Source organism: Musa acuminata, chromosome BXJ1-10, assembly GCF_036884655.1.
Source record: "Musa acuminata AAA Group cultivar baxijiao chromosome BXJ1-10, Cavendish_Baxijiao_AAA, whole genome shotgun sequence".
Lineage (NCBI taxonomy): Eukaryota > Viridiplantae > Streptophyta > Magnoliopsida > Zingiberales > Musaceae > Musa > Musa acuminata.
The window spans coordinates 30,522,971-30,550,344 of NC_088336.1; the positions used below are offsets into that span (position 1 = coordinate 30,522,971).

General features: G+C 36.0%; 1 protein-coding gene and 1 pseudogene across 1 annotated transcript; one reads left to right on the plus strand and one right to left on the minus strand.

The window, feature by feature from the left end:
• On the minus strand, nt 1-27,284 carry LOC103969079 (nudix hydrolase 3). Its single transcript, XM_009382500.3, has 21 exons — nt 27,046-27,284; nt 26,747-26,926; nt 24,982-25,059; nt 23,239-23,335; nt 21,052-21,185; nt 18,118-18,199; nt 17,568-17,654; nt 17,319-17,425; nt 16,288-16,459; nt 14,798-15,048; nt 14,609-14,690; nt 13,522-13,587; nt 11,722-11,799; nt 11,560-11,655; nt 9,529-9,635; nt 9,256-9,424; nt 8,401-8,484; nt 6,049-6,143; nt 5,869-5,959; nt 5,638-5,784; nt 1-337 (listed from the first exon to the last, which is right to left on the minus strand). Exons 1-21 carry the CDS (start codon nt 27,267-27,269, stop codon nt 275-277), a joined length of 2,490 nt encoding a protein of 829 aa, XP_009380775.2. The 5' UTR covers nt 27,270-27,284; the 3' UTR covers nt 1-274.
• Nucleotides 2,319-4,290, plus strand: LOC135595104 (uncharacterized; annotated as a pseudogene).
• Nucleotides 27,285-27,374: the final 90 nt, after the last annotated feature.

Below are 27,374 nucleotides of genomic sequence, written 5' to 3' on the forward strand. Positions count from 1 at the left end.
TGAAAGCTCAAGAAACGTATGTTTCGTGTATGTTTTTATTCTTCATATATGTAATACAGAATGTTGGCGAGTCAAAGTTCGAATAAAGTGAGTGACCTACATAAGACTTGGGAATGATTTTTGACAGCAAAATCATTGTCTTTGTAACTAAGAAAACTTTGATGGAGGTTTGACAACATATAATTATTTACCTCCATACCTGCTTATGAGTTTTCAAATCAGTACGTGCCGGTTTATCGAATGAAGCCTGCCTTTTAGCAAACTTGTCACCATGTCAATGAATCTTCTCCAAGAATTTGTCTGCCACGCTGAAAATAGGAGCAATATCAACAGGTACCTGAAAAAAAAAATTGCATGAGACAACAGCATTTGGTTCCAAGACATGCAGTGATAAGAGAGCTCAGACAACAGAAAAAAATTTCTTCAGTGATTTGTGGAGAAGCACATGCAATATTTTCTTTTACAATGCTGTATCAAAGCCTCTACCTGTCCAATATGACATTGTGATGTAAGAAATCCAATGTTCATTATCAATACAACTAGTTAATGTCCCTTTAGATGATCAGTAAAATGTTATGTTGCATTACAACGTTTCATATACATGTGATTTATGAAAAACAATTAGTATGTGAACAAATATCAATCAGCGGACAACTGTGTGAATTATGTGATGGATTACTGGCACCTGACAGTTTTCTTTTTCTTTTTATCTGGCCATGTTTAACATGAAATTTTACTTAAAAGGGATTGATCAAGATTACCCCATCTAAAAAAAGGGCCAAGATATGATGCTTTATATGTTGTTTTGAATAGAGAAATATTAGAAAATAACATTCCGATGACTGGGGAGGGGTGTTGTCTCCACCTTCAGCTGTCACAGTAAACCTTTTGTAAATTCTATTGTATCTTCTATATCAAAGTATTATTTTATTAGCATAATACAGTAGGCTGACAACTTTCTGCATGTGCCTTGTGTTAGGATTCCTTAATTTTAGGAGTCCTTAATTTAGGGATTTGATATTAATCTTTATTTTTTCTATTTAGTTTTCCCTAGTTATGGTAGGAGTTTGTTAGGATTCTTTTGATATAGTAAATTAGAAATTATTATTTTTATGTTTTAGGACTCCTAGTCTTAGTTGACTAAGGATTAAATAACTCTATAAATATGTAATATCTTTGGCTATTCTTCTTAAGCAATCAAATACAACTCAAAGCCTTTGGCCAACTTGGAGGTTGATCCCCTCAGAGCGATCAAATCTCTATCTATTTTCTTAGATAAAGCCCTAGGGTTTTCTCATCTGGTATCAAAGCGGCGTTCCTCGACGTTTCTAAAGTTCTTACGGTGTGTCCTCGGCATTCCCTCGGTCTTCTCTCCAACGCTGCCATAGGCCCTGACGCCCACGCTACTAACAATGACTTCACCTCAACACCAAGTAAGCAGGGTTCATGCCCTTGACCCGAAATAAAAAACAAAACATAGGAATTACATATCTACAATCATACGCAATGACTAATAACAATTCTATGAAAGCCCAATTTGAAGCCTTGGAAGTAAAAAATTAAGAACAGGCTACATGAAACTCTTAATGATTTCAAAAAAAGTTTGCTTGAGAGTTTTAGAAAATTTAACAAGATGGAAGTTCGAGTTCTACAAGTAAACAACCTGACCGATTTGAATTCATAGAAGAGATCACTAAGAGCATGATAATGGCTATCCTTGCATCAAAGTAGAATTTCCTAGATGGGAAGATAGAAATCCGACTAGTTGGATTTCTAAAGTAAAGAAATTTTTTTACTTTCATAGAACTCCAAAAGATTCTAAAGTGGAAATAGCTTCAAATAGACAATGATGCTATTCAATGGTATGATTGGTATAAAACTTGTCACGGAATTCCCTCATACGAGCAGTTCAAGAAAGGGCTTCTTGTTCGTTTTGGGCCATCTGAATATGAGAATGTTGATGGGTAGCATACCGAGATTCGCCAGACTTCTACTGTGTTAGAGTATCAAAGTCGATTTGAACGACTATCAAATCAGGCTAAAGATTGATTTCAAAGACAATTGGTGGAAACATTCATTGAAGGTCTTAATTCAGACATTCGTTATGAAGTTAAGGCTCGTCAACCTCACACTATGACAGCTATAATTTCTTTTGCACGATTGCATGAAGAAAAAATTAACATGGAAAATTGATAATAAACAGGTGACTAGTAAGTCAACTACTCCAACCATTCCTAATTAGGATCCTAATGCTAGAAGACTGGCCGAAGAGGAACTAAAAAAACGATCAACAAAGTGTTTGTACTGGCATTGTGATGAAAAATGGAGTCAGGAGCATTGATACGAGCAAAGAAAACTTTTGATGATTGAACCAATTGAGGAGGAACCAAAAATTGAAACTGTAGACTCTGATCATAAAGGTATTGATAGCATTAGCTGGTTATTCTAACCCTCAAACTGTGAAAGTTGAAGGGCTTTTGAAACATCAATCTGTTACTGTTTTGATTGATACTGGTAGCACCCACAATTGTATGGATAGCAAGGTTGCTAAGCGATTGGTTTATCGCATTGAACATTGTGATAAATTCGAGGTAAAGGTTATTCTTGTTAGAAAATATGCTAAAATTAAAGATCACTCGTTAATCTTGACTGACCCTGATTATACAACTTGTCGGTTGTACGGTGGTTGCTATTTCTGCATCAAATTTATCTTCACGAAAGTGGGCTAAAAGGTATCCCATTAAACTGGAAAGCAAGGAATCAAAGATTTATAAGGGGAGTAAAACATGTTACTTATACTTTGACACTTCTTGGGAGAAGGAATCCTGGTGCAAAGCACTCTGTCTTGCATCCTGCCCTGATAAGGAAAAATGGAATTGGTTCTCCCAGTTGAGCGAAGACTTCCAAGACTATCTATCATCCTTAAATACTAAATATCCTTCTTTTCTGAAGTCATCAACAGTTTTTACTGAGACTACAAACAGAACAAGTAGGATTAATGGAGCTTTAAGAATTCACCTTTTTTTTTAAAAAAACCTGCAAAGAAGGCTTCAAAGAGTGGTTTGGGAAGTAGACAAGCATCATTTTCATCATCAGGCTAGGCTATGGTGAAAGGAAGATTGTTGAGAAGTCATGTTCATCAAATTTTGTATCTTCAAGTGATGGATTCATAGAAAGCTCATTCGAAGACAAATCCTCAGGTAATTCCACGCAAGATATGGCACAACCTGTACCACCAACTTCTACTTATTTTGGTAACAAAAGTATGCTTTCTGCCATTCCTGATGAAACTGCTAATGAAAAGTTTGTCAGTGATGAGGGTACGCTTTGTTGGAATCTGTTGTTTTCAAGGCTATTTTTTTATGTGAAAAAAGATAGTGAGATCAATAATCCCATAAAAGCATGCATCCAGAGGACATTGTCAAATATGAGGACACCAAGTTATATTGGTGAAATCACATGTACTGGCTTAGATCTTGGTAACCTTCCACCTTATGTTCATAGAATGAGAGTTTTCCCTATGGACTTGAATATAGTGTAGTCTATGGAAGTTGATATTGAATACTCTGGTGGTATAATATTGGACATAGAGACAAGACTTGAAGTCCGTGAACCTGAATTGCAAAAAAGACATAATAAAAACAAGTTTAGAATCAAATTCTGCTGGTGAGGTGAATTCTAATTTTCTTGATGGCATTGAGCATTATGGAAACTAGTTGAAATCCTCAAGAAATTCAGCTGTTAGAATGGATAACAGAAATGATGTGGATAAAGCACATGGCCTTAGAAACTCAAAGAGCACCAGTTGGACTTCAGGTTATGTGTCTAGATGGAAGGCTATCCTACATTCTCTCGCTGATCAAGTTTCACAGGTACCACTTTCTTTGGCAATACGAGTTGCTTCACTTCGTGGGACATTGCACTTACATATTAAGCCGCCACCTTTTGATCAATTGTGGTTTGACTTCACAACAATGCTGGAATTAGATTGGAATTTGGACTCATCAGTTGGGGATTGAAAAATAACCAGCAGCCATATTGCTTTGCTTTTTGGCGATCAGGTTAAGGCTGCAATTCGGGATAGTTTGGTGCTTCCTAACTAATGAAAGCATATGCATCCCATGGATGTTAGCAGAAAAGGATGATTGGATCCCAAGGAAAGTTGCACCATTCATATGGATCAACAATGACAGTATGGACATGACAGGCCTTGAGCACACAGTGTCCCAAGATAGGGATAAGATTATTCAACTTGTAAGAGATAATCTCGCATCTTACAAGCTAGAATGAAGCAACAAGCTGATAAGCATCGTAGTGAGCGAGAATTTGCAGTGGATGATTGAGTTTTTTTTCGACTTAAGTCTTACAAGCAAACTTCTATAATGGTTCGGACTTCTATGAAGCACTCTCCTTGATTCTTTAGGCCTTATAAGGTGTTGGAACACATTGGCCCAGTTGCTTATCGCTTGGACTTGCCAACAAGCTCTAAGATACATCTAGTTTTTCATGTTTCTTGCCTTAAAAAGAAGTTAGGTGATGATGATGTGGTGTAATATCATTTGCCAGATATTTCTTCTACTGGTGAGGTTCGAATCCTATCTTAAGCCATACTTAATCAACATGTTATGATGTGTCATAGATATCCTATCACCGAGGTTCTTGTCTAGGCCAACTTATCAATTGAAGATACCACTTGGGAGTCTTACAAAGGATTGGAAGAAAAGTTTCCAGAATTTATTATTGCTCGGCCTTGAGGATAAGGCTGTTTTGAAGAGGTGAAAAATGTTAGGATTCCTTAATTTTAGGAGTTCTTAATTTTAGGGATTTGATATTAATATTTATTTTTTCTATTTAGTTTTTCCTAGTTATGGTAGGAGTTTGTTAGGATTCCTTTGATATAGCAAATTAGGAATTACTATTTTTATTTTTTAGGACTCCTAGTCCTAGTTGACTAGGGATTAAATAACCCTATAAATCAAGGTTTGCCGTACCCGACTGTACCGCCCGGTACGGGCGGTACGTACCGGTCCGACAGGCTAGCGGTACGCGGACCGCCCTGTACCGGTCCGCCCGTACCGAGCACTGTAGCAGTGCACTGTAGCACTGTAGCACTGCTACAGTGCTCGGTACACCTGAGTGTACCGCTCGGTACACCTGGACCGAGCGGTATACCGTACCATACCGGTACCGAGCCCGGGTCGAAACGCCGGTACGGTACGGTACGGCGAACCTTGCTATAAATATGTAATGCCTTTGGCTATTCTTCTCAAGCAATCAAATACAACTCAAAGCCTTTGGCCAATTTGGAGGTTGATCCCCTCGAAGCGATCAAATCCATATTTATTTTCTTAGATAAAGCTCTAGGGTTTTATCACCTTGGGAATAAAAAGAATGCAAGAAAGAATATACTTCAGGAGTGAGCAAGACAGTCGTAGAGATTATTTTAATTGTCAACATATTATGTATATCAAAAACTGAAGTTCTATGAGACAAATACGAGCATCTTTTATTGTGTTAATGAGAGCAACAATAGGGACTCCTTGTTGAGGAGGAGGTTCCAGAAAATCCTGTGAGACTCAATACACCTTTTTTAATGCTGAAAATGCATGAAAACTAAGCAGCGAGAAAAATCCATACCTGGACTCTTTCTAGCTTTTCTAAAGCAATATGAAGTGGTTGTGTCATTTTCGCATAGCGTTGAAGAAGTGACATAGCAGCAGGTTTGTCACCTTTTGCTTGAATTGTCAGGATCTCCCTGCTAAGGTTTTCAACAGCTCCTTCAACCTACAAGAAAAAAATCATTCATGTGAAATTCCAACTCTCTAATTGCAGAAATATAGGTAGAGGAAAGGAGCCACAGGTTGGTACCTTCATAAAATCAACAGAAAATGTTCCATTTGCATGCATGAGAAAGGCTCCATTTTCGTGTAACCAATTAAATTGCAAAGCTTGCCCTTTCCTGGCCTCCAATGTCAATCACTTTTTAGTTTATGTTAATTCTAACAGAAGAAGTAAATTGACACTTCTTTCAAAAGAAAAGAATCATACCCATGTGCCTCTTCTAGTCCAAAGCGTATTGATCGGAAGCAACCCGCCAAAAAAGATACATACATTGACTTCAAAAAACTTTTTGGAAGTAGTTCCTGACAAAATTGAAGGGAGTCCATAAACGCAACTATATTGCAAACCTTGATAAAAAAGCATTATAATCTCATCTTGTAGTGGCTTCCACAAACTGTAAAGCTAGAACAGCCAAAGATCTCCAACCATAGCATTTAGTTAATCAATGTATCATCTTCTAGTCACCATAATTTACAAAGCTTATTCATTACAGCCAAAATATTTATGCATTAGCTGAAGATCTATGTCATACATGCTGGAAAAATCAAAATATTTGTTCAGTCTTAGACATTATTTCCAGCTCCAACTTGTTCTTAATTATTTACATGAAAAGATCTGGAGTGCTGAAGAAAAGGTGCTCTTGATTAGCCTTATCATAGTCCTCAATTATGTTTGACATAATTGAGGTTGCAGGATCAACTACGAATTATGTTTTAGATACATGATCTCGGGATCTGATAACTCTTGTATATAGATTATTTTGCTTATATTCTTTGTAAAAATTCATCTGGCAATTCATTTTTTGCAAATTTCAGTGAACTTTTCCTTGATCAGCTTCACCTATCAACCATGCACATTAAAGGAAAAAAACTGTCATAACATATCAAGAGAAAATGGATTTTGAGCATATATTCAGAGGTTTCTTCCAATCAATGACAGTGGATCGACACATTGATGGTAAAAAACAAAGAAATGTGAAATTTGAGATTCTTTACCTCATTAAAGAAAGTGGATGTAGGATATCAATTTCACTCCAGGTTATCAAATAACTATGGATATTCTTGTTTATAAAATCGAGTCCACTGAGATCATTTGGATCACATGTAATGGATACTAAGAAATGTACAATCAGACACTACATAAGGCTGAAGATGTATAATAAAAAGGAGACTTTTTAAAAAAGTATTGTATGATGAAATAAGAACTGTCGATGTTTCCATGTCCTCCAGGTAGAATTATGATTATAAAAATGACCCCTATATGGTTCAAATTATATTACCGTGACATTATAAATGAGAATTAATGAGCAAAACAAGCTCCACTATCCAAGTTATAAAAATGACCGCGATTCCCAGCAAGGTCAGTTTTGAGTTAAACCTCAGTTCAAATTATATTTATCTAATGAGTGTTCTGGACCAGCCATGATCACAACATATCAAAACTTATCAACTTTACATTTTTTTTTCTCTAAAAACTAGTCCTTCAAAGGTGTGCAAATGTTGAAAGGAACCACAAAAAACAAAGAAAAGCTAAACATTGAGAATTTTAGAGATGAAGAGTACCTCTTTATGGGTTAAGATATGACTAAATTCATGATAATGTTTTTTTTGTCAGCAAAAGTACTTTCCATCTGAGTAGCCGATAAATACTAACCATACAAGCTAAAGAAAAAAATTAATGGACCTTCAAACACCATATTTAGATCTTGCTTAGAGCAAGATTTTAATTTCAAATGATACGGGTGGTACATACCAGTCCGCCAATAGATCGGTACGTGGACCACTTGCTACCGGGCGGTATTAGCCTGGCTGCGACCTGGCTGCAACAAGGGAAGAAGAAGCGTCAAGGGAAAAGAGGGAGAATCGAGAGAACCTCAACGCTTCCCAATTCGGCGTTGCCCTCCCTCAACGATCCCAATCCAGGAGGTAACAAAGAGGCGGCGGCTCGACTTCTTCTTTGTCGCGTTCTTCGCTGAAGGTCTAAGACGCTTGCGGCCTTCATCGCGTTCTTCGTCGAAGGCCGGAGATGTCCACAGCCTTCGACGTCTTTGTCGAACGCTGCAGATGAGGAGAAGACAACATCTTCTCCTCATCTGATGCGACGAGGAGAAGAAAAGAAGGCAACGTCGCCGAGGCAGCATATGCCTCCTTTTTATTTTTATTTTTTTATATATTTTATATAAATTTTTATAATTTTATATTATATTATATATATATCAAGCGGTACACCTTGGCATACAGCTCGGTATGCTCGTACCGTACCGTATCAATATCAAGCAAAGCTCGAAATGTTGATACAGTACAAAATTATGAACCTTAGCTTAGAGTGATGGGAACAATAAATAGAAGTTCTACAAATCATTGATTAGCATTAGATACATCACCCACCAGGAGAGCAAAATGTTCACTTTTGGTTGGTCCTTGACATGTTAAGAGACCACAACAAATAACTGAAAACAGCTTAAATATCATTTAGTAATGTAAATTGTAAACTTGTAAAGTATAAATTGGAAAGGAAACATGGAATGGCAAGATACCCACATAGATGATAGTAACTGACCTGATCGACAAGGAACTTCAGTGCCCAAAGTCCAACAATATCTGCTTTCGCTTCCTCCAAGGCTGAGTGAAGTTCTTGAAGTTCCTTAATCATGAAACCAGGAGATATGTCAGATCAGACAAAGCAGCCTATCTCATTCGAGATATGAACAAAGTACATGAAGTTCAACAAAAGATAAAACAATGCATATATTGAAGGTCATATAAAAATAAATTTGTTTCATTAATGAAAAAGATGCACCTTTTTACATAACCTAAGAAAGAAATTACAATGTATAATCACTAAAAGAACATTAAGTACAGAACATATGTATAATCACTTAGAGAACATTAAGTACAGAACATCAGGGAATCAACAACTTTGTGTCGTCATATGCTTTCTGCTTTATGTTTCTTAGAATTAATTTTAACATCATAAATTAATGGAAAAATAATGGAGCTTGTGGGTGTATTATGTACAAGATGGTCTTTGCATGTTAGATTGAACCCGGTAGTATAATAATGCAAAAGCAAACAGCTAGACATTTGTTTTTTATCTCAACGAATGCGACGCACCTAAAAGCCTGAAACAAAGCGAAACAAAGCACATACAAACAAATTCTTAAATTTGAACAGTAGTTTTGTGTAACATGAGAAATAATAGGAATAGTAACCAACAAACAATGTTTGTCTTACTGTTGTTATGTTTTTTGGACCATGTAACCTTCTGCACATCCATAATTTTTCACAATGTTGCTAGGGAAATTATTTGTTAAATGAAATTTCCCTCCTAATAGACTACATGATAACAATTTGATAACTTCGAGTTCCATTATGTAATGACATCTGAACAAGAGAATTCTGCAATAGTACATACTAATCTAACTGTTGACTGAACACCATTTGGGAGAATAATGGTGTGTGGCCCAATTCCATGGCAGCACTCGTGGCAAATTGTGTGTGTATAAAAGGACTCAAAATCGATAAATTCCTTCTGATCCTCTTTGATGCACACATCAGCTATGGGCTGTAGAATGTGCTTAAATCTGACAGATTTACCAAGTGTTAATAAGTAGCCAAAAAATTTTGTATGAAGTGATTAACAGCAAATATTTGAATCTCAAGTAGCTAATGGACAAGACAGACATACTTGGCCTCTGATACATTCTTCAGCAAGACCATAGATGTTCCACGTTCATTCACTATGCGCTCATCATTTGGCAAATTAAAAGCAACAGTTTGGGGACCTTTCACATCCTGAAAATTTACATAAATTCAAATATAACCACTGCTAAACAAGTAAATTATAGATATCCTAAATATCTACTTGAGATGACAAAGAATGGTATTAAAAACTATAAGCAGAACCAAATCCAGTAAGTACATTACTAAGCTACTTTATTCCATCTATCATGCCCTGGAGAAGCAGCATGGATATGGGTAATTGTTCATGCACCTTTCCACTATACAAAACCAAATTACATGATCAAATCAGACACCACATGAATGAAATATATGTAGCACAATTCTAGGAATTCCAATCAAGTTCCGAAATATGCATATGTACACATCACATGTTTTTCTCTCCTTCGGAGGCCTCTTCCTTCTGTCTCTCCAGCATTGAGAAACAGCAAGGCACTAGGACCAAAAGAGGTCCAGCAGGAGCAGGAACAGCTTCAAGATTGGCACAAGCACCGGACAAATTTTAGGTGATGGTAGAGCTAATCTTTTCAAAACTGGACCGATCAGTCAAGTTTAAGCCTCATTATGTCTCAATACCGATACCTAGAGTGATGGGTACCGATTTTCTGTTGTCTCAAGAACTTTTGTCCAATATGAGCAACACTTCCCAGACTAAATATTGCTATGTTCAACGGCATAGACCAAGCAACTAGGGGTAAACCAGATTTGACATAAGAAAAACCATATCCTTCTAAGCCTTTGATTAGAGAATAAGCATTTAATACAAATATTAAATCAATACTAATTATTTAATATGGTATACTACGATGGGTATGACTTTGAATAAGATTTAATGTATATGAAGATGTGAGCATAACATGAATCAGATGTATCACCCACAAATAAGCAATTATTTAAAACTACCAATTATATTTTTTCAAGAGAGGACTTCAACAAAATATGAAAAAGAAAAGGAAGACTCAGAAAAAGAGAACATAACTCAAAATAAACAAATAACATCTTAGATTAATATAAATAAATTTAACAATTCAAGATACATTTGATTATTCAGATATCCAGAGATGCATAGAACTGAACTCATATCTGCATTCATAATCTGGATTACAAAATTGGGAAATGAGCACGGATAGGCGACCAGCCCATGTTTATTGGATATATTCAGTTTCAATCAAATAAATCTTATGGATATCAACAAACAGTGTTTTACCCCAACAAAGAATATAATGGAACAAAGACAACCAAAGTATAATTAGTGCTTCACTGACTTTGCCTTGAACCATGTACTAGCTACAAAGACAGATATCAGATTTACAGCCATCATAGAACCTGTAAAATCTTCATTTGAGCCTTCTAACACTAATTTATGATGTATCCATCAGATGTTTATGATTAAGATGGAGACTAATATGCAAGGGGCACCTAATCAAATGCATAGGCATGGCTTTATATGATTATGATATCCTCCAAGAGTTGACAATTTCAAATTCTTTCAAGCAAGTCATGATTAATTATATATTACACAGTAAGTACCAACTGCAAAATAGACTATAGATGCTATAATTCCTACATTTGTAAACACTAAGAGGATGAAACTGCAAATATGAAGTTTTAGGATGGTTAAGGTGCCAAACAAGTAACATGATACGAATTATAAAGACACCAACATGTAGGATGATCCACAGTACAATACAAGACAAGACATTGTTAACATTGATTTTATTTCAACAAAAGAAAATCAGTAACTTTTAAGAAAAGTTCCAGAAATAACACAGGTCAAAATATGCAACAAACTCCTGCAAGAAATACCCCACACATGTTCAAGAAACTGTGTAAGTTTGAAGAAATTGATTTGTTTAGAAGAATATCATTCTTGTGACTGCTAAATTAATCAAATAGATGTGACCTGTTAAAAGAAGAAAATACTGGATGGCTAGTTCCAGAGACCTAAGATAATTAGTACAAACAAGTCACAACTCACCCCAGCATTGTAGACAAGTTGAATTACACGGATTGGAGCTGCAACTACATCTTTTGATTTATACATACTGTCCATTGGAAGATTTTGTTCCAAGTCCTGGTCAATATTGAGGATGTTATAACAAGTTTCTACATAATTGATATTTTAATTAGCCAGAAGTACCTGAAGATGATCTCCGAAAAGTTTGACTTGAGATGTTGCTATGTCATCTCGTATTCCCACAAATGCCTCAAATGTTGCCTTCATAATATTCATGAAACTTGTAAGCATCAGCACAGTTATAGATAAAAATGATGAACACAAACCATAGTCAGGACTTCGTATTTGTCTATTGAGTTCAAATGATTAAACAAATGAAAAATAAAAACTGTACAAATAAAACAGTATCCTCAAAAGTCCTTATTCATAGTAATCTCTTCACATAATTAGTTTTAAACAAAAGAAGAGGTATATTGATTGGTCATCCTTATTCATACAAGTGTTGGGCAGTTAAAATAATAATAATGTATACAAAAAGGTTTGTGTAGCTATCTAAGATGAAAATATTGAGACAGATATGTGAGGTTATTAGGAAAAATTAAGAATAATTTATCTTAACCCTACACACTTAAACACAGGTCAGGCTCCACATGCACATTCATGAGAATAGAAGCAAAATGTTTGCACAGGTACCTTTAAATCCTCTTTTTATATTTCGTGTTTACTTTTAAATAACCTAACAGTTCCCAACTGAACTGTCCCAGTCACAAGTAATAATTCACCCACCTCAACCTCAAACATTCCCAACTATAGCACCTCCTCAATGTCTAAATGTGCCAACTAAGTAAAGACAAGATAAATTACACCAGCATGTCCCAGTGCTATTACATGACAATCTTTGGTACATTCATTCTCAAGGGTCAAAATATTATGTTTCAGCTTTGACATGATACTGGAATCTTCAATCTGAATCAGCCTGATCAATCAGTTCAGACCATTGTATTGACTCTTCATCCACAACAATATATATATATATATATATATATATATATATATATATATATATATATATATATATATATATATATATATATATATATATATATATATCAGATTAAAAATGAAAATTAAGAACTCATGAAATATAAATTATAACCTAGGCAAAGAAGAGTTGTAAAGCTATACTTGCTAGATGGAATGAATCAACTAGAAAAATCAGTTAATTTGATTGCTGGTGATTGATATCTGGAAGTCAACTTTTCCAATCATGTTCACTTTGTCCCTTTCAATTAAACCATAAATTTACATCCTTCAATTTAAAAATGATAAACTGTGTATGTGGAAGCTTCAAACGCATGAAGTATTCACCTGCAAGGACCACAAAAGTGCATGGGTATGATGTACAATCCATGGTAACCTACATGCAGCAAACTCGAAGGAACTGAATATGAGATGATGGGATGAGTGGAAAGTGGAAACATTGGTGAAAGCATATTTGTCGTTAGGCCAACTAGGAGAAACATCAAATATTCATGATTTTAGGAACATTATAAACATTAGGCAACTTTCGAAGTCAAAAAGTTCACCATAGACTGCATGAGAAAAGTCCAATGAGAAAGGGAAAAACAAAAGCACTATTTGAGCAACTTCTGTACTAAGCTTATGAAATGTTGCAAGAAATAAGATGCAGACTTCTGAGATATCTTACAATGGTTGAAGTTAGAAAGGACTTTTTTATGTGGCAATGCAAGATCTACAAATACTCAAGAAGACAAATGCAAAAGTAGCTACCAGTAAAAGGTTGCTCAAAGTTGTCATAAATCATGTGCATATAGATTGGATACGATAATTTGTTTTGTTTAAGAGAACAATCAGGGACCACATATTGCAATGAAAAAAAGGGAATTTTAAGATAGTGCTATTTTTATATGGATGTCCATTATAGGAAAACACTAAGTGGCTCAATTGTCACTCTTTATTTACCTTGTACCCAAAAAGTGTGTCTTCATATGTCTCGTAAGGACCAATGGTCACATCCAGCTTGGAGTCCTGCAGTCAAGGTATTTAAAGTATGAATATAAAAGTATCAAGAAGAAGATCGTAAAGTACAAGAATTGAAAAAAGAAATTAAGATATTTAAAGTAATTTCAGTAATTTAGAAGATCATACAAGAAGATATATGAGGACCAAAGTCACTAAAAGTAGAAGTGCATATCCAAAGAAAGATATCATCTTAAATATGAAAAGCATATACTTTATCACTTTTCAAATTGCCCTTTCAAACAGTCAGTTGGATAGGAACATATATAACCCCCATATACATTTATTAACTGGCCTAATATGCACAGATGGCACTGGCAACAGTCAGTAACAAGGACAGCCACATCAACCATGCTAGCCTGCCCTCAGCATGCTCAAAGAACACTTTGCACTCACATCAATGTGCAGTATAAGTAAAGTTACAGAACAATTCCATTTATTATGAGGAACATACAAAACCAACCAATACTCGAGGAAAGCTCTCAACAATGGCAGTTTCAACATTAAATGGGAAATTAAAAAATTGGAAATTTGGAAAACAAACCACAGAAGGCAAAGAAAGACAGCCTATTACTTATATTAGCCAGTTTTGAAATGCTAAAGTCCTCAGCATAACGATGCAGACCTAAAGTCCTCAGGTGACTTCCCCAAACAATACCCCACAGCATCTTTAGACACCCCATCATCTGAGATTTTTACCAAAAAAATCCTTATGCACGCAAAATCAAACTATTAGAAACCAAACAAGCAGATCAACGAAAACATTTCTGTAAACATTAAAAACCTGTGGTCTGAACTAGTTGAAGCCCAAAACAATGGTCTAAACATTACAAAACTACTATGCAAGACACACTAGTCTGCAAGCTAGTTTGAGCACAGATCTGAAAAATGCAGACAAGTGTTCTAACACAGAAAAACTGAGTCATCAATATAACTTAATTAACTAAAATAATCATAAATGATTAACAACAAATGCAATTTTGTAGAAAAAAATTATACATTCACAAGTATAAAGGGGCAACACACTAACCAACTCCATCCAGGCTATGTCAGATTCATAGTAGTCATTTGACAGAAAGGCGTTTCCTTTAGTTTCCAGCAACTTTTTCAAGCTTTCCAAAGAAACAAACAAATATGTTGCAGCAGTCAGAATAGACCATTCAAGAAGTTGATTAAAACAAATAAGGGAACAAGACTCCAGGTGTAAGAAGCAGATTACCTAGAAGAGTCAGACAGTTCTGATGCACGAAAAAGAAGATCAGCTGCTTTTACAAGAAGCGCTTTGTACTCTTGGGAGAATGGAACTATAGTCAAACAATCTAAATTGAAATGTTGCCCAGAGCCACTATGATCCATCAAATGAGACACCGTAGAGGATAGAGTATCAACATGCCTTCTGATGACACTGAAAAATCCTGTTGCAGCTTCTTGTTCACTTGCATTTAGGCTGCCTTTCCACAGCTCAAATTCCTAAAGATGACATGACAACATCAGCAGAAGCAGCAGAAATCAACCTTACAAAGTATGGTGCTTAAATTACATGAACAATTAAATCAGGTATCAAATTATCAATAATTAATTGGCCATTCCATTTGTACGTATTGCAGCTTCTTAAACTACAAATAGATAATTCAAAGAGAATGGTTTGAGTCACTTAATGAATCTGAACATAGCCACTACTAGTGGAATAATGTAACAAAAGAATCGGCTATCCCAATATTACAGGTTCAATAAACTACACAGTATATGGAAGCCCAATCTAGAGAGTAATATTTAACATTCTTGTTACAGTTTTGTTGCTTTTTACACCCCCTATAAACTAATGGGTGGCAGCAGCATCATTTTAAAATGAAAATGAAAGACATGTAAGAGGTTGGTGAGCTGATTGTCATTCGAGTATCATATCTCTTGGTGATGTTGTTGCAGTTCGGGTAGATATGGAAGGCGATGTAGTTTGCACCTGTGCTTAAAGATCCAAAACACATTGATCTATCAGGTGGGAGGCCAGTTGTTAGCAAGCTTCTCTTTGATTGGAATGGAAGAGAGAGTGGATGGGTGAACAGGAAGAGACATTGCAGATAATAGGAAGGAGAGAGAGAAATAAAGAATGAGACAAAAAGAAGAGGGAAGATGAAAACATTTGACAGACTGTTTATTTTCAATTTCGGGATGAGAAAAAGTAATAATTTCAACCATTTTATAACTAAACATGCCTACCCCTTAACTAATAAAGTAACCAAACAGTTCTTTATTGGAGAGTATGAGCAAGGAAAAGAAAGGCATAAACCTAATCTCATATGATAAGATCAAAGTGCATATTACACTTTCTTGAACAAAGAATGTGAATAACCACCCACCCTTGCACAGTATTACAGTTGGTTCAAAGTTGGCAGTACCACCAACCATCAATAAGCTATATATTTATTTTGTTGAACTATGAAGAAGAGCTTTCTCATGGAAATAACAATAAGCATTTGAATGATGATGATGTCCAAATAACTCTGTTAATATGATCACCAAGTACATGTGAACCAGTAATTATAAACTACCATCAAGGCAAGTAACACAAGAAATAAAAAATCATCACAACATTGCAGGTTCAATCATATAAAAACAATGTGGCAGCAACTATATACTAAATTGCAACCGAACAGCAGTATCATTAGAAATTTAGAATGGCTTATAAAAAGGTTGATTTATGTTTTGTACCTTTTTATCCATGTCAGGAGGATAGAAATTTGCACCAGGAGGCTTCATCATAGGAAAAGCAGCTCTATATTCAATTCCTTCCCAACCTGAAACAGGCTTCGTAGATTTTGCAAGCAATTTTACAGCAGAATCTGCTGTTGTTAGAAATGCCTCATTCTCATCAAGGGATGACCTGTTATTGCTCGACAAACTTCAGTTTCATGTGGCACAAAAGTTAGGACATTAATTTTACAGTATCAATCTCATCACTAATTTCATGTGCCAGAAACTAAAACCACAAAACTATAGAACACTTCTATCTGAAAAGGTAAAAAAAACATCTCAGTTGTACAAATGGCATGCTTTGGTTATTCACTATCAGCATTGTTTACATAACTATCCTTCATTTGGAAAACAAGGAAACTTCAGTTTAAAATATAATCACATGGAGAGAAAGTAAATTTTCTGTGATGCAGTGAAATCAGTTTCTTCTCCTTTTTTTTCATTCATTTGCTTTTTTTTTTGAAGTAGTTCAAGAGAATCCTCAGCATGAAGCCCAAGATATAAAAGCAACTAATGATGGTTTGGAAAGGAAAGAAGTGAAATGGTTTAAGGGGAGAAATCACAAGTTCACCACCCAAGTAGAACACTCAATGATTCAGATATCATCACACAAAGGAGTGAAAAACACAAAGGGCATACCTAATGCACGAGACTCCCACTAATCTGAGGTCTACACATCACCCAAAGGTGTCTATCCACAAGTACAAGAATGAATAACTCAGCAAGCAGGCCATGTATCCCTATTTCTCTTAGATCCATTTCACTTCTCTCCTCTTCAACCCATCATCCGGTTCAAACATAAGTTGCACAAATACATATAGCACTTAAAATGTTAACCCTTAGTGGTATAACTCTACAACAAGGTTATACATAAAGGCAAAGAATGGTTGGCTGACTTAGACATAGGATTAATTGCCTCCTATAACAAATAATTTTGCTAAACAAGATCATGAAAAACAAAAGGCAATAGTTACCCCACAGAAAATTACCACGGACTCTTATTTATGGAGTAATACATCCATTTCAGCCGATCTAAGCTAGAAGTATTAGAACGCTCCTTCAACCAATCTCTTAGCATTGGATTGCTATGCCAGACCTGCAACCAGGCTCCAACAACTTCAACACAACCATATAATCTGGAACTTTGGAACATGCAAGCTGCATGCACCAGAATAATAATAAAGATTAAAATAGTTAAACACAAAATATACTCTATAGAAATAAACTGCAAGCATAACCTGTATGTAGAAAATGTCATCAACAACCATTGCTGCTCTTAGTATATAAGACAAAGCTTCCTTGTCTGCATCTGAAAGCCCAGATAACTGTAACAAAGGAAAAGAAAAAATTCAAAGGAATTTTCAGGATACCCACAGGATACAAGTATTCAACTAAAGTAAGCTTACATAAACACAAAATTATCATGTCTGTATTTCCTGGGAGAAGAAACTATTACATGAATAACTTGGTAAAATCAGATAGGGACTAGCACAAACAAGTGTCACGCAAATGTTGGAATAACTATGGGAACATTAAGGGTTGTTACAGGTTTACACTTGGACCAATGAATTTATTAACCAGATTTTTTGTGCAATTTATAGCTAAAGTAAGTCTACTGTTCCTCTTTATACATAAATGATCCTAATAAATACATGCTATATGTACATTTTTTGTTGATCTTATCAGATAAACCTACAGGAGAATGACACACATTAAAATGTCAATATTCAACTTCAATTCCAAATAATAATCATTCTACTTAATGAGAAAGTTGAGTTATTCGTATACCTTTGGTTCCATGTATATGGGAGCATATCGGTTAAGCTTCTTTTGCAAGTTTAGGCTACGAGCCTCCATATTCTCTTTATACCTGTAGCAAATACACAAAAGACTGTAAATAAAAAATCCATAGCAAGTTCAGAAATGAAGGGTAATGAAATTGCCTATTTATATCCCAAATGATTAAACACAAGGTAGTATAAGGCATTAAAAGACAAATTAACAAATTATAAAACATAAGCCACAACAACATAAGACACAAATTATTTAGAGGTGATAGAGAGAACATCATCAACCAATCATCATGTGACATGTGACTTCAGCGTGGTGTCCAAGTTAGAAGGAGAAGACAAAGGTTACCCTCCACCTGTCTGCCCACGTAAACAAGAGTCCAAGACAAGCGGTTGTAGGTTGGTTGTCCCTCCCTTGTCGCACATGGATAAAAGACCAAGGGGAGGTTGTTAGAGGTGGTTAGAGGTTGCCTCCCCATTGAATATTTCACGGAATATTCTATTCCCTTACGACCAGGTATAAAAGCTTAATTTTCAACACAATGAAATGGGGAGATCACCTTTTGACCACTCACGTCTACACTCACCTACTTCGGGTTATTAACTTAGGCGTTGGAGAGATTGGGTCGAGAAACCTCTCCCAACCTTGGTCTTCGTGCAAGTAACACCTTAGGAGCTCGGCGTTTCTACCTCAGAGACACCTCATACAACCCTGCGCACACAAGTCCAAACCATGTCGGGCTGACCAAGACGTCAATGACATCTTCCCGTAACAAGAAGTATGGATGTGTTTGACTGGAGACCCCCGCATTGGTGGAATTTTTTTTTATTGTAGAAAACTTATAGACTATAGCACATAAAAATATAACTTAAGACTACTCATAAATCAAAATAAAGTCAAGACTACATATTCCTAAATTTCATTGTGAACTTTACTTTTTTATGAAAATTTTATTTGTTTTCTTTCTTCGCACTAATTCACATTTCAATTAACTTGATTAGTAATGAAAGATTATTGCACTAAAAATAACTGCTTTAGTCAATTGGTTAGAAAAATTTAGCATAATATACAGTAGACTGAGAGAAAGGTATGTATTTTACATTAAAAAAACAATTTCAATTAATAAAATAGAACAGTTGAACCATGAACCAGTATCAAAATGAACTGGTACATGTTTCAGATCATGAAACCACAAGGAAAGCCAGTACAAAAATTTCTTCCCTGCAGACATGACTATAAAATCCATCTCTTGTCTGTAAGACTGAAACATGTAAGATATCTCAGGTTAGACACAGTAACTCTTTGGCATTCTCCTTCTAACTTGGTGAACTTACTAGTTTATGCAACAACTATCCAAAACATTGATGATTGATCAGCAGAAAACACAACCATATATTTATGGAAACAGGCAGAAGCAGCAGAAAAAAAATAAAAAAGGAGATTTTGTTAGAGCTAAAAAAATTTATTTTGCATTGTAATCCTAACAGTTTTATTAAATTATTATGAATTATGGAAAAAATCATAAATTTCATGAATAGCTGAATTTTCATTGGTAATGTATTAGTTTGTTTATGGAGAATTATCATTAAAATTATTGTGCCAGGGAAGACTAACCTACAAATGCAGACCCAGAAAAGGATATGTTTGCAGCATTCCTATCTACTATTTTAAAAATATATTATTAGATGCACTGAAATTTCTTATATCAGATATGGTGAAAATTGATTAAAGTTTAAATGATTTTATGATACAGTGACAGTTTTATCATCCGATGCACCTGCAAACCAAAACAGGAAACATGATGCATATGCCTGGTTATCTATGAAGCAATAGAAGTAAATTCTTATACAATTAGTACTCAAGGTAAGTGGAAAGCACCATGTGCAGCTTTGGTTGCCCAAAATGTACATCCTTCAAATACATCAGCCACGCTACTTATGCATATGCCACTGTTGCTCCAAACATATGTAATGGAAAACAAAACTCAATCCAAACGTTTCCGATGGTTATTCACGCCAAGGTTTTTAATTTCGAATCATACCAATGTACCGAGCTTTGCTCGGTATGGTATGGTACGACGTACTAAGCGGTATGCCAAGGCATACCGAGTAGTACACTATTCTTTTAAGAAGAAACCATCTCACATTTCAAGATGGTTTCGACAAACAGAAAGGGAATGTGAGAAGGTTTCGAGAGACGGAAAGGGGGTGATGGTGGAGCAAGCGAGGATGCGGAAGGACGCCTCCGTCCCCAACTCGAACTCATCACCCGCGAGGCACTCCGCAATGCTCCTGCAACAGTCGAATTTGGCGAGAATCCAACCCAAGGCCAGCTCATCTCCCGCTTCCCCGCTGTTGCCGCCCTCAGCGACTGTGAGGAAGAAGACCAAGATGACGACAAGAGCGAGAAGGGGAAGCAGGACTCTGACCTGGGCCAAGACCCCTTCCTTCGTCGTCGACCACGACCTCCCCGACCATAGTGGCTACGATCCCTCCGCCCCCTACCTGTTCCTCCCAATGGAGTGAGGACCCACCCCCTATCGCATTCCCCCGACGGAGCGCTTCTTCGTGTCCCGCCACATCCAACTCCCTTCTCCGTCCAACGAGTGTTGCAGCCTCATCTTCCTCGCCGTCGAGCTCCTCCTCATGTCTGCCAACTAATACTGCCCAGTAGCAAGTGGTCCGCGTGCCAATCAGTTGGCAGACTGGTACGTACCGCCTGTACCAGGCGACACATCTTTGCTAATTTTTTCCTTATTTATTCATAATATAAAGAATGAGGTAAACCAACCAGTGTACCATAAACAACAAGAAGGTTCTAGAGAATGGTTGCTCTCATTGAATTTAAACAAATCAAAGACAAGAAAGAATGACATATAATATTTATAGAACTTATATCATTCTGAAAATTTTCACTATATGCCAAAAGTACCTTTGCTCGATGATGATAAATAGTTGACCATATTGACCAGTTACATCATACGGGACATATTGTTCATCTCCTTCTTCAAGAACATTTTTATAGTCTTTCCAATGTATGTACTTGACAGAAGAAACTTCTGATTCCTAACAACAAAGTGAAGCCAAAGGTAATATCCCAGCACATTTTATTTAAAATCAAAGCATGAAACGTTTCAGAAAAGTTTATGCAGTTAAAAGATTCCTCAAATACTATTCTTATTGCTATGTTCTTATGATCTCACAGAAGAAAATGTAGGCAAGTCATATAAAGAGAGTTCCATCACTGGTGCTATAACCATACAGAAAACATTGGTTTCCAACAGAAAGATATTACAAGCCTCCCAGGCAATTATGTGCATGCAAGAAGTGGCATTTCAATTTTTTATATGTTAACTTCTTGTATTGCATTGTGGAACACATTGGCAACTTACAACTTACAGAAAGACAAATACATAAGCAATTAAGAGAAATTAAACTTGTTATTACTTTTACCACAATAACCATACTACCAAACACAAGTTTCATAACAGGAAAATATACGGAGCCTCCCAGGCAGGATTCATGTAAAAGAAGTGGCATATAGATTTTTTGCATGATCACTTCTTGTACTGCATTGGTGAAACACATTAACAACTTACAACAAGACAAAGTAGCTAACCGGCTAGAACAAATTCAAATCATCATTACTTTTACTATATGAGAAAACAAACACATGCAATGAACACAAAACAAATGCTAGTTTTCAGTTTTGATTTGAGTAATAAAGTGCTTACTTTTCAAACAAAAAAACGCCAGTTCTTTTGTTAAATCTCATTAATGAGGTTACTCATTTTCTACACTGTATTTCTTTAAGATCTTTAAACTTTTATGTGATCTCCAACAACAACTTGATTGAAAAGCCATCCATGTATAGCCAAAGACTATTATTATGTTGCTAACATGATAGACAATAACAAATCCACTTGCAAATATTGTCTAACTTCAAGCTATCCAGAAAATAATTCGGCATAGCTGCTCTTAGAATATGTATACAAATTCATAAAAGTAATAGAAAACCAACAAAAGAGACACAGAACAGAAAATGTCATTAATGAATTTACAACATAAATAGCCTGATCAATGTCCAGTTCAATACTCGGTAGTTTGATGGGGATTTAAAATCTGTTTGGAACTGGTTTCAGTAATCCCTCCAACTACTATAGTACCACTGTACCAGACAATATACATCCCCCAAAGGGAAAAGGACTTCTGTCACCCTATTCAAAGCAAGAGAAGACCAAGACCAAGAGCAACTAGAAAGGGGATTCCGCAATAGGAAACTCCACTCCCATATGGGTCTTGTCAAGCCTAATCCTTTTATGGGAGGGCCAACCAACTTTCAAGGGGACTTTGGTCCCTGTACATCCCAGCTGTGTCATCAATAAATCTTCTTCTCTAACTTAGTTATGCTAGTCTGAGGCACCACCCCTCTGGAGAAGAGAAGTCATCATTAGAGGACCAAAAGGCAATGTCTGACATAATTCCCTCATAATAAAGAAATTAAGTTACCCATTCAAGAAATCTAAAGTTCTTAGAGGTTATGTTTCCATTCCATATGTGTACAATCCAGAAAATGATGGGTGCATATCTTATTCATACCAAGTACCTGTAAATGCAATCAATGGTGCAACATTCCAGTCCCCGTAGAGTCCAACCTGCTTCTAGTTATCTATTCCAGGCATTAGCTCTAAAAGAATTGTTCGAGTTTTAACTTAAGGGAGAAAGTAATGCTTCAATTCATAAAGCCCTTCTTGGAAAGTTTAATCAGTTAAAAACTAAAGCAAGATGCAAATCATCCAGGCACAAAGGAAAGGGCCTCCATTATGGGTAACAGGGCTGATGCAAAAGGAAATCTTTAAGTAATTCTTTGAAGAAAGGTAAAAACAATGTCTCTATGTGAACATATCATAAAGCACAAAGCAGATGATATTCTAATCACAAGATTTAAGTTTTTATTACTGTTTGAAGCTGAATTCCCTGAAATATGAATGTCCTGTATTGTAATAAAGGGCACATTCCATTTCGGCATTCCACGGATATTGATATTATTGGAGATAAAAGTTAAATGCTTACTTTTAGCCAATGCATACTGACAGAAAAATCACAAGGAATTACTTACCTGAAGAGTGAAGGCCTCCATGGGAATAGGGCTCAAAGTTGTCACAAGGTACACATCATTGAACTCATTATTGATATAGTTGCCATTATTTATAACACTGCATCATATAAGATGATAAGTGTCTGACGTTTTGGTAATCAACGAATGAAATTCATAAAAACTAAATGGCTCAAGTACTTCATCATGATCTGAGCATAAGCTATTCCTTGGAGTTGCACCCATCATATTTCGATAAGAAAAACCATGATTTCAGGCTTTCTAGATCAGATGAAACCTTTATAACATCTTAGTATGTAACGAGATGTTTTTCATTTCTTGTTTCAGCAACATGATCATTCACTAAAAATAGGATCAACTATTACGTTTGACCAACTTGTAGAGATGCATAGATCAAATAATTAACAAAAAACAAGAAAGCTGCAGACGTCAAAAAATTCCGTTGTATTCTGGAAATAGATTACTTGGCGAATAGTAAAACAATGTTCTTGAAATTTTCTAACTTCTCATTTGCAGCTTACAATCAATATATCACTCTTTCAAGAAAAGATGTTAAGAGTGCAACATGTGACCAGAGCAAATTCCCATCAATATAAGGAAGAAAGAAAATAGACGAAAAGAGAAACTTCCAGAACAAGTACAAGAGAGTTAGTTGAGAAAACAATCACTAGCCACAAACAGGTCAAATAGTTAAGACAAGTCATCGGACAAGAAATCAAATCTATATTAGCAAAACAAGGTTGAGTAAGAGGCAATTCTTTATAAAATGAAATGTGCACAACAGGTCAGGACTAAGAACACTCGAAGAATTACCTATTAGGCATTGTTGAGAAAAGGGACAATGACCAATAAAATAGCATGTCTGAGAGGATTATGAACTCTCAAGAAATAAAGAACTTGAAGTCTGAACAAATAATATAACAGGCTAGGGCAGAATAAAATCACAATCTGAAGGAATCTAACACAATTTGAATGTGAAGATAGCACTTTATGAAATCTCATAGTGGATGAGTTTAGTTATGCTAATATGGTCAAAGTTACACGAGTATGATCATTCTGGCATTCCTTGCACATTAAGTGAAACCAAAGAACAGTATATTGTTTCAAAAAGAAATTGTCTGAAATGGGAGGTACAAGTGCCTTCTGCTTTTTTCTTGCATGATTAGGATCTCTGCCATTTTATTATGTTTGATTTCCTAAATACACTATGATGAGAATGAAACTCAGAACCACATGTATCGATCATTTCCTGGTGACATACATGATCCTCAAAAATTGGTATAGCGTTCTCACCTGCTATTCTCAACAGGTCTTCGTTGTTCTTACGCCCCCTCTCTTGACTCCTCTACACTGAACTGACTCCCACTTAGATAGTGAATGTGATAGTCACCTATTCCATGTCTAAATTGCCTAAAAAATTTTCAGTACCATTCTCCATTCCAGTGTTTACGTCTATAATAAAATTCGGTTCTATCTGTTTTTGAAAAATGAGACAAAAGTCTTAAGATCCTCGTCCCTGCAACATAAATTTTGGGTAGTTATCTCTGCTTGTTGACCCATAAAATTTTATTAGTGCCTTGAAAATTTTTGCACATATTCACTTAGTAGAAATATGAAATTGCAGAAGGCGTATATTAAGCAATTGAAGGGCCACTAAGAAAATTATTCTTTGTCAGAATAATTTGGTTCAAAAAGAGAGTATAATAAATGGCAGAATTAGCACTAGAAAAAAATAACTCTACCAACCACTCCTGAAGAAAAACAAACAACAACTCGAATGCATCTTTTGGAAGGTCTATGCCAAGCTCTTCATAGAGTTCCCTCCTGAAACACAATGTGTTTAAGTTAGCACACATAAAAATCGATGTCAATGCAGGAACAAGCTTTTAACAATGTAAGCCTACAATAAAGAAGTCATGTTAATCATCACAAAGAAATTTTGTTGAGGAAACAGAGGTCAGGTGCATAGCTTTTTTGCAACTTGTGTTCTTTAATAAGTTCTCTTAAAAAATTTCCACATTTCATAACATCCTACACCCTTGCATATAAACCATTCTATCAGCTTCAGCGTATAAGAATCTTTCAGATCAGATATACTCTCATAACCTTTAAAATATAACTGACATCTGAGAACTTCTTAGAAGTTTCATGTTTTAGGGCTCATTGATAGGTATGGGGCTATTAAACGACACGGATATTTACAAAAGGTGTAGTGGCTTATTGGTACAAATGTGGTCTTCAAAAATCTTTATGATTAAAAATATTGATACTATGTCTCATATGGTACATCTCCACAAGCCAATATAAGTCATAATCTAACTTTCCAGCATGATTTTGAAGACAAATACTAAAGAAGGATAAAGATAACTACCTACTAAAAGATAAAGCAATTTTTCCAAGGATGTCAGGCATCCAAAACTTGGTTGACCATTGTTTAAACATCAAATAGAGATCTTACTCTTTCAATTAATGATTTAGAATATGACATCAGCAAATTCTCAACGTGCGATAAAGAGAACAATTATAGCTTTCACTAGCATAACTATGGATCCATACTGGGTGGCACAAGCCAACAATTAGTATGTTGGCACAACATGGCATGGAAAGATACTACATGTGCAAGACTCTCCAAACACATAACCACGATGTGGATATTATAAGGCAACTAATCATGTATTTATATGATAGAACAAGTGGAATAGATACCTGTTGCATTGAACTTCAACAATCATTAATTTTTGTATTTGCACTATCACCAAAACCAAAGTAATTCTTTACCATGTTTTCATGGGTATACAGCAGTTAAAACACCAGGAATCAACTCCAAATCTTTAGTCATTTTCCAAAACCAAAACATCTACAAGATGTCCTCTAAGATAAAGAAATTCAAAACAGAAATATTGCACATTCTTTTGACAACACTGTAGCTGTTCTGTTTTTGACATTAGAGCCAGTAATAGGCAGGAAAGTGTTGGATATATCAAAACCACACTAAAGTTTATGCGGATTCATTCAAATTAATTAGTAGTTGGTTAGAATAAATCTTTTTTTTACTATTTAAGCAAGTGAAACTCCAAATTGTCTTAGAGTAGAAGAGATGCAGGAGAATTAATAACTACAAAGTCAGTTCAAGAATGAAAACTACAAAGCTGAAAATCCTAAAAGTCTCCAAACATCAAAATCATGTTTCAATTTATTATCTAAACAGGATTATATTAGGTGGTGGTAACTCTTGAATTCGATACTATAGAAGCAATCTAAAACTTGAATGATCATGATCGAAGCTGAAAAACATGATATGCATCATGCATCCAGTCCAACCAAAGAGTCACACGCTGGCTTCAAAGCATCACCACAAGGTTTCCAAGCAAAAAAAAAACATTATAACCTGATATTTCGAACTACATAGCATCCGGTAGACACCGATGAAGCAAGACAAGCGGAATCTTTTCTGAAAAAGATTATCCACGCACAAATTCCAAGACCCCAAAAAACAAAGAAAGAAAACTACCTAGCGCTAAGGAGCGAGGAATCTCCAGCCGAGATATGACCGGCACTGGAGATGTCCCACTGCCCAGGCCAGGAATCCTTGCAATCGGCGCGCTTCTGCACGAGCAGCTCGTGCGTGCTCTCCGAGTAGATCCAGACGTGGACGGCGCGATGGTAGTCTCCGTCCTGGTGAACCAGGCTCCTGCATTGAATTCAAGATCCGTTCTCCGGTGACGATCTTTAGGGTAAGAATTCATGAACGAAACCGACTACGAGAGTCTCTCCGATCGATCTACTGCGGGAAGGGGAAAGGGGACGGGCCTGAGTTTCGAGACGCCGGTCTTCTCTCCGGTTCTTGTGAGGACGTCGAGGTGCTCTTCTTCCTGGAGGTGTGACTCCGCCATGACCGTCGGGGAGAACGCGAGGAGGCGGAGATGCCGTTTGAGTTTGATCGCGTGCAACTTGAGAAGGCCAACTTGCGAGTGTCCGAAATGACGCCCAAACCCCTCGGGGACCTGACACATCACATGCTGCCCAAATTGCATATATGCGCCGATATAGTTATACTATTTTCCTTATTTATCCGCCGAACGACACTCACGATTTATGCCTGACGTGTTGTCCTTAATGTGGTAAGGACAAGCATGCGT

Bases quoted from the DNA above. Each gene is read 5' to 3' on its own strand.
- LOC103969079 (XM_009382500.3), bottom strand. From the start codon at position 27,269: ATGCAATTTGGGCAGCATGTGATGTGTCAGGTCCCCGAGGGGTTTGGG. The intron at 14,691-14,797 runs GTAATCTGCTTC...TTCTTTGGAAAG, and splicing joins GAACTGTCTGACTCTTCTAG to CTTGAAAAAGTTGCTGGAAA. The intron at 338-5,637 runs GTATGGATTTTT...TTTTTTTTTCAG, and splicing joins AAAAGCTAGAAAGAGTCCAG to GTACCTGTTGATATTGCTCC.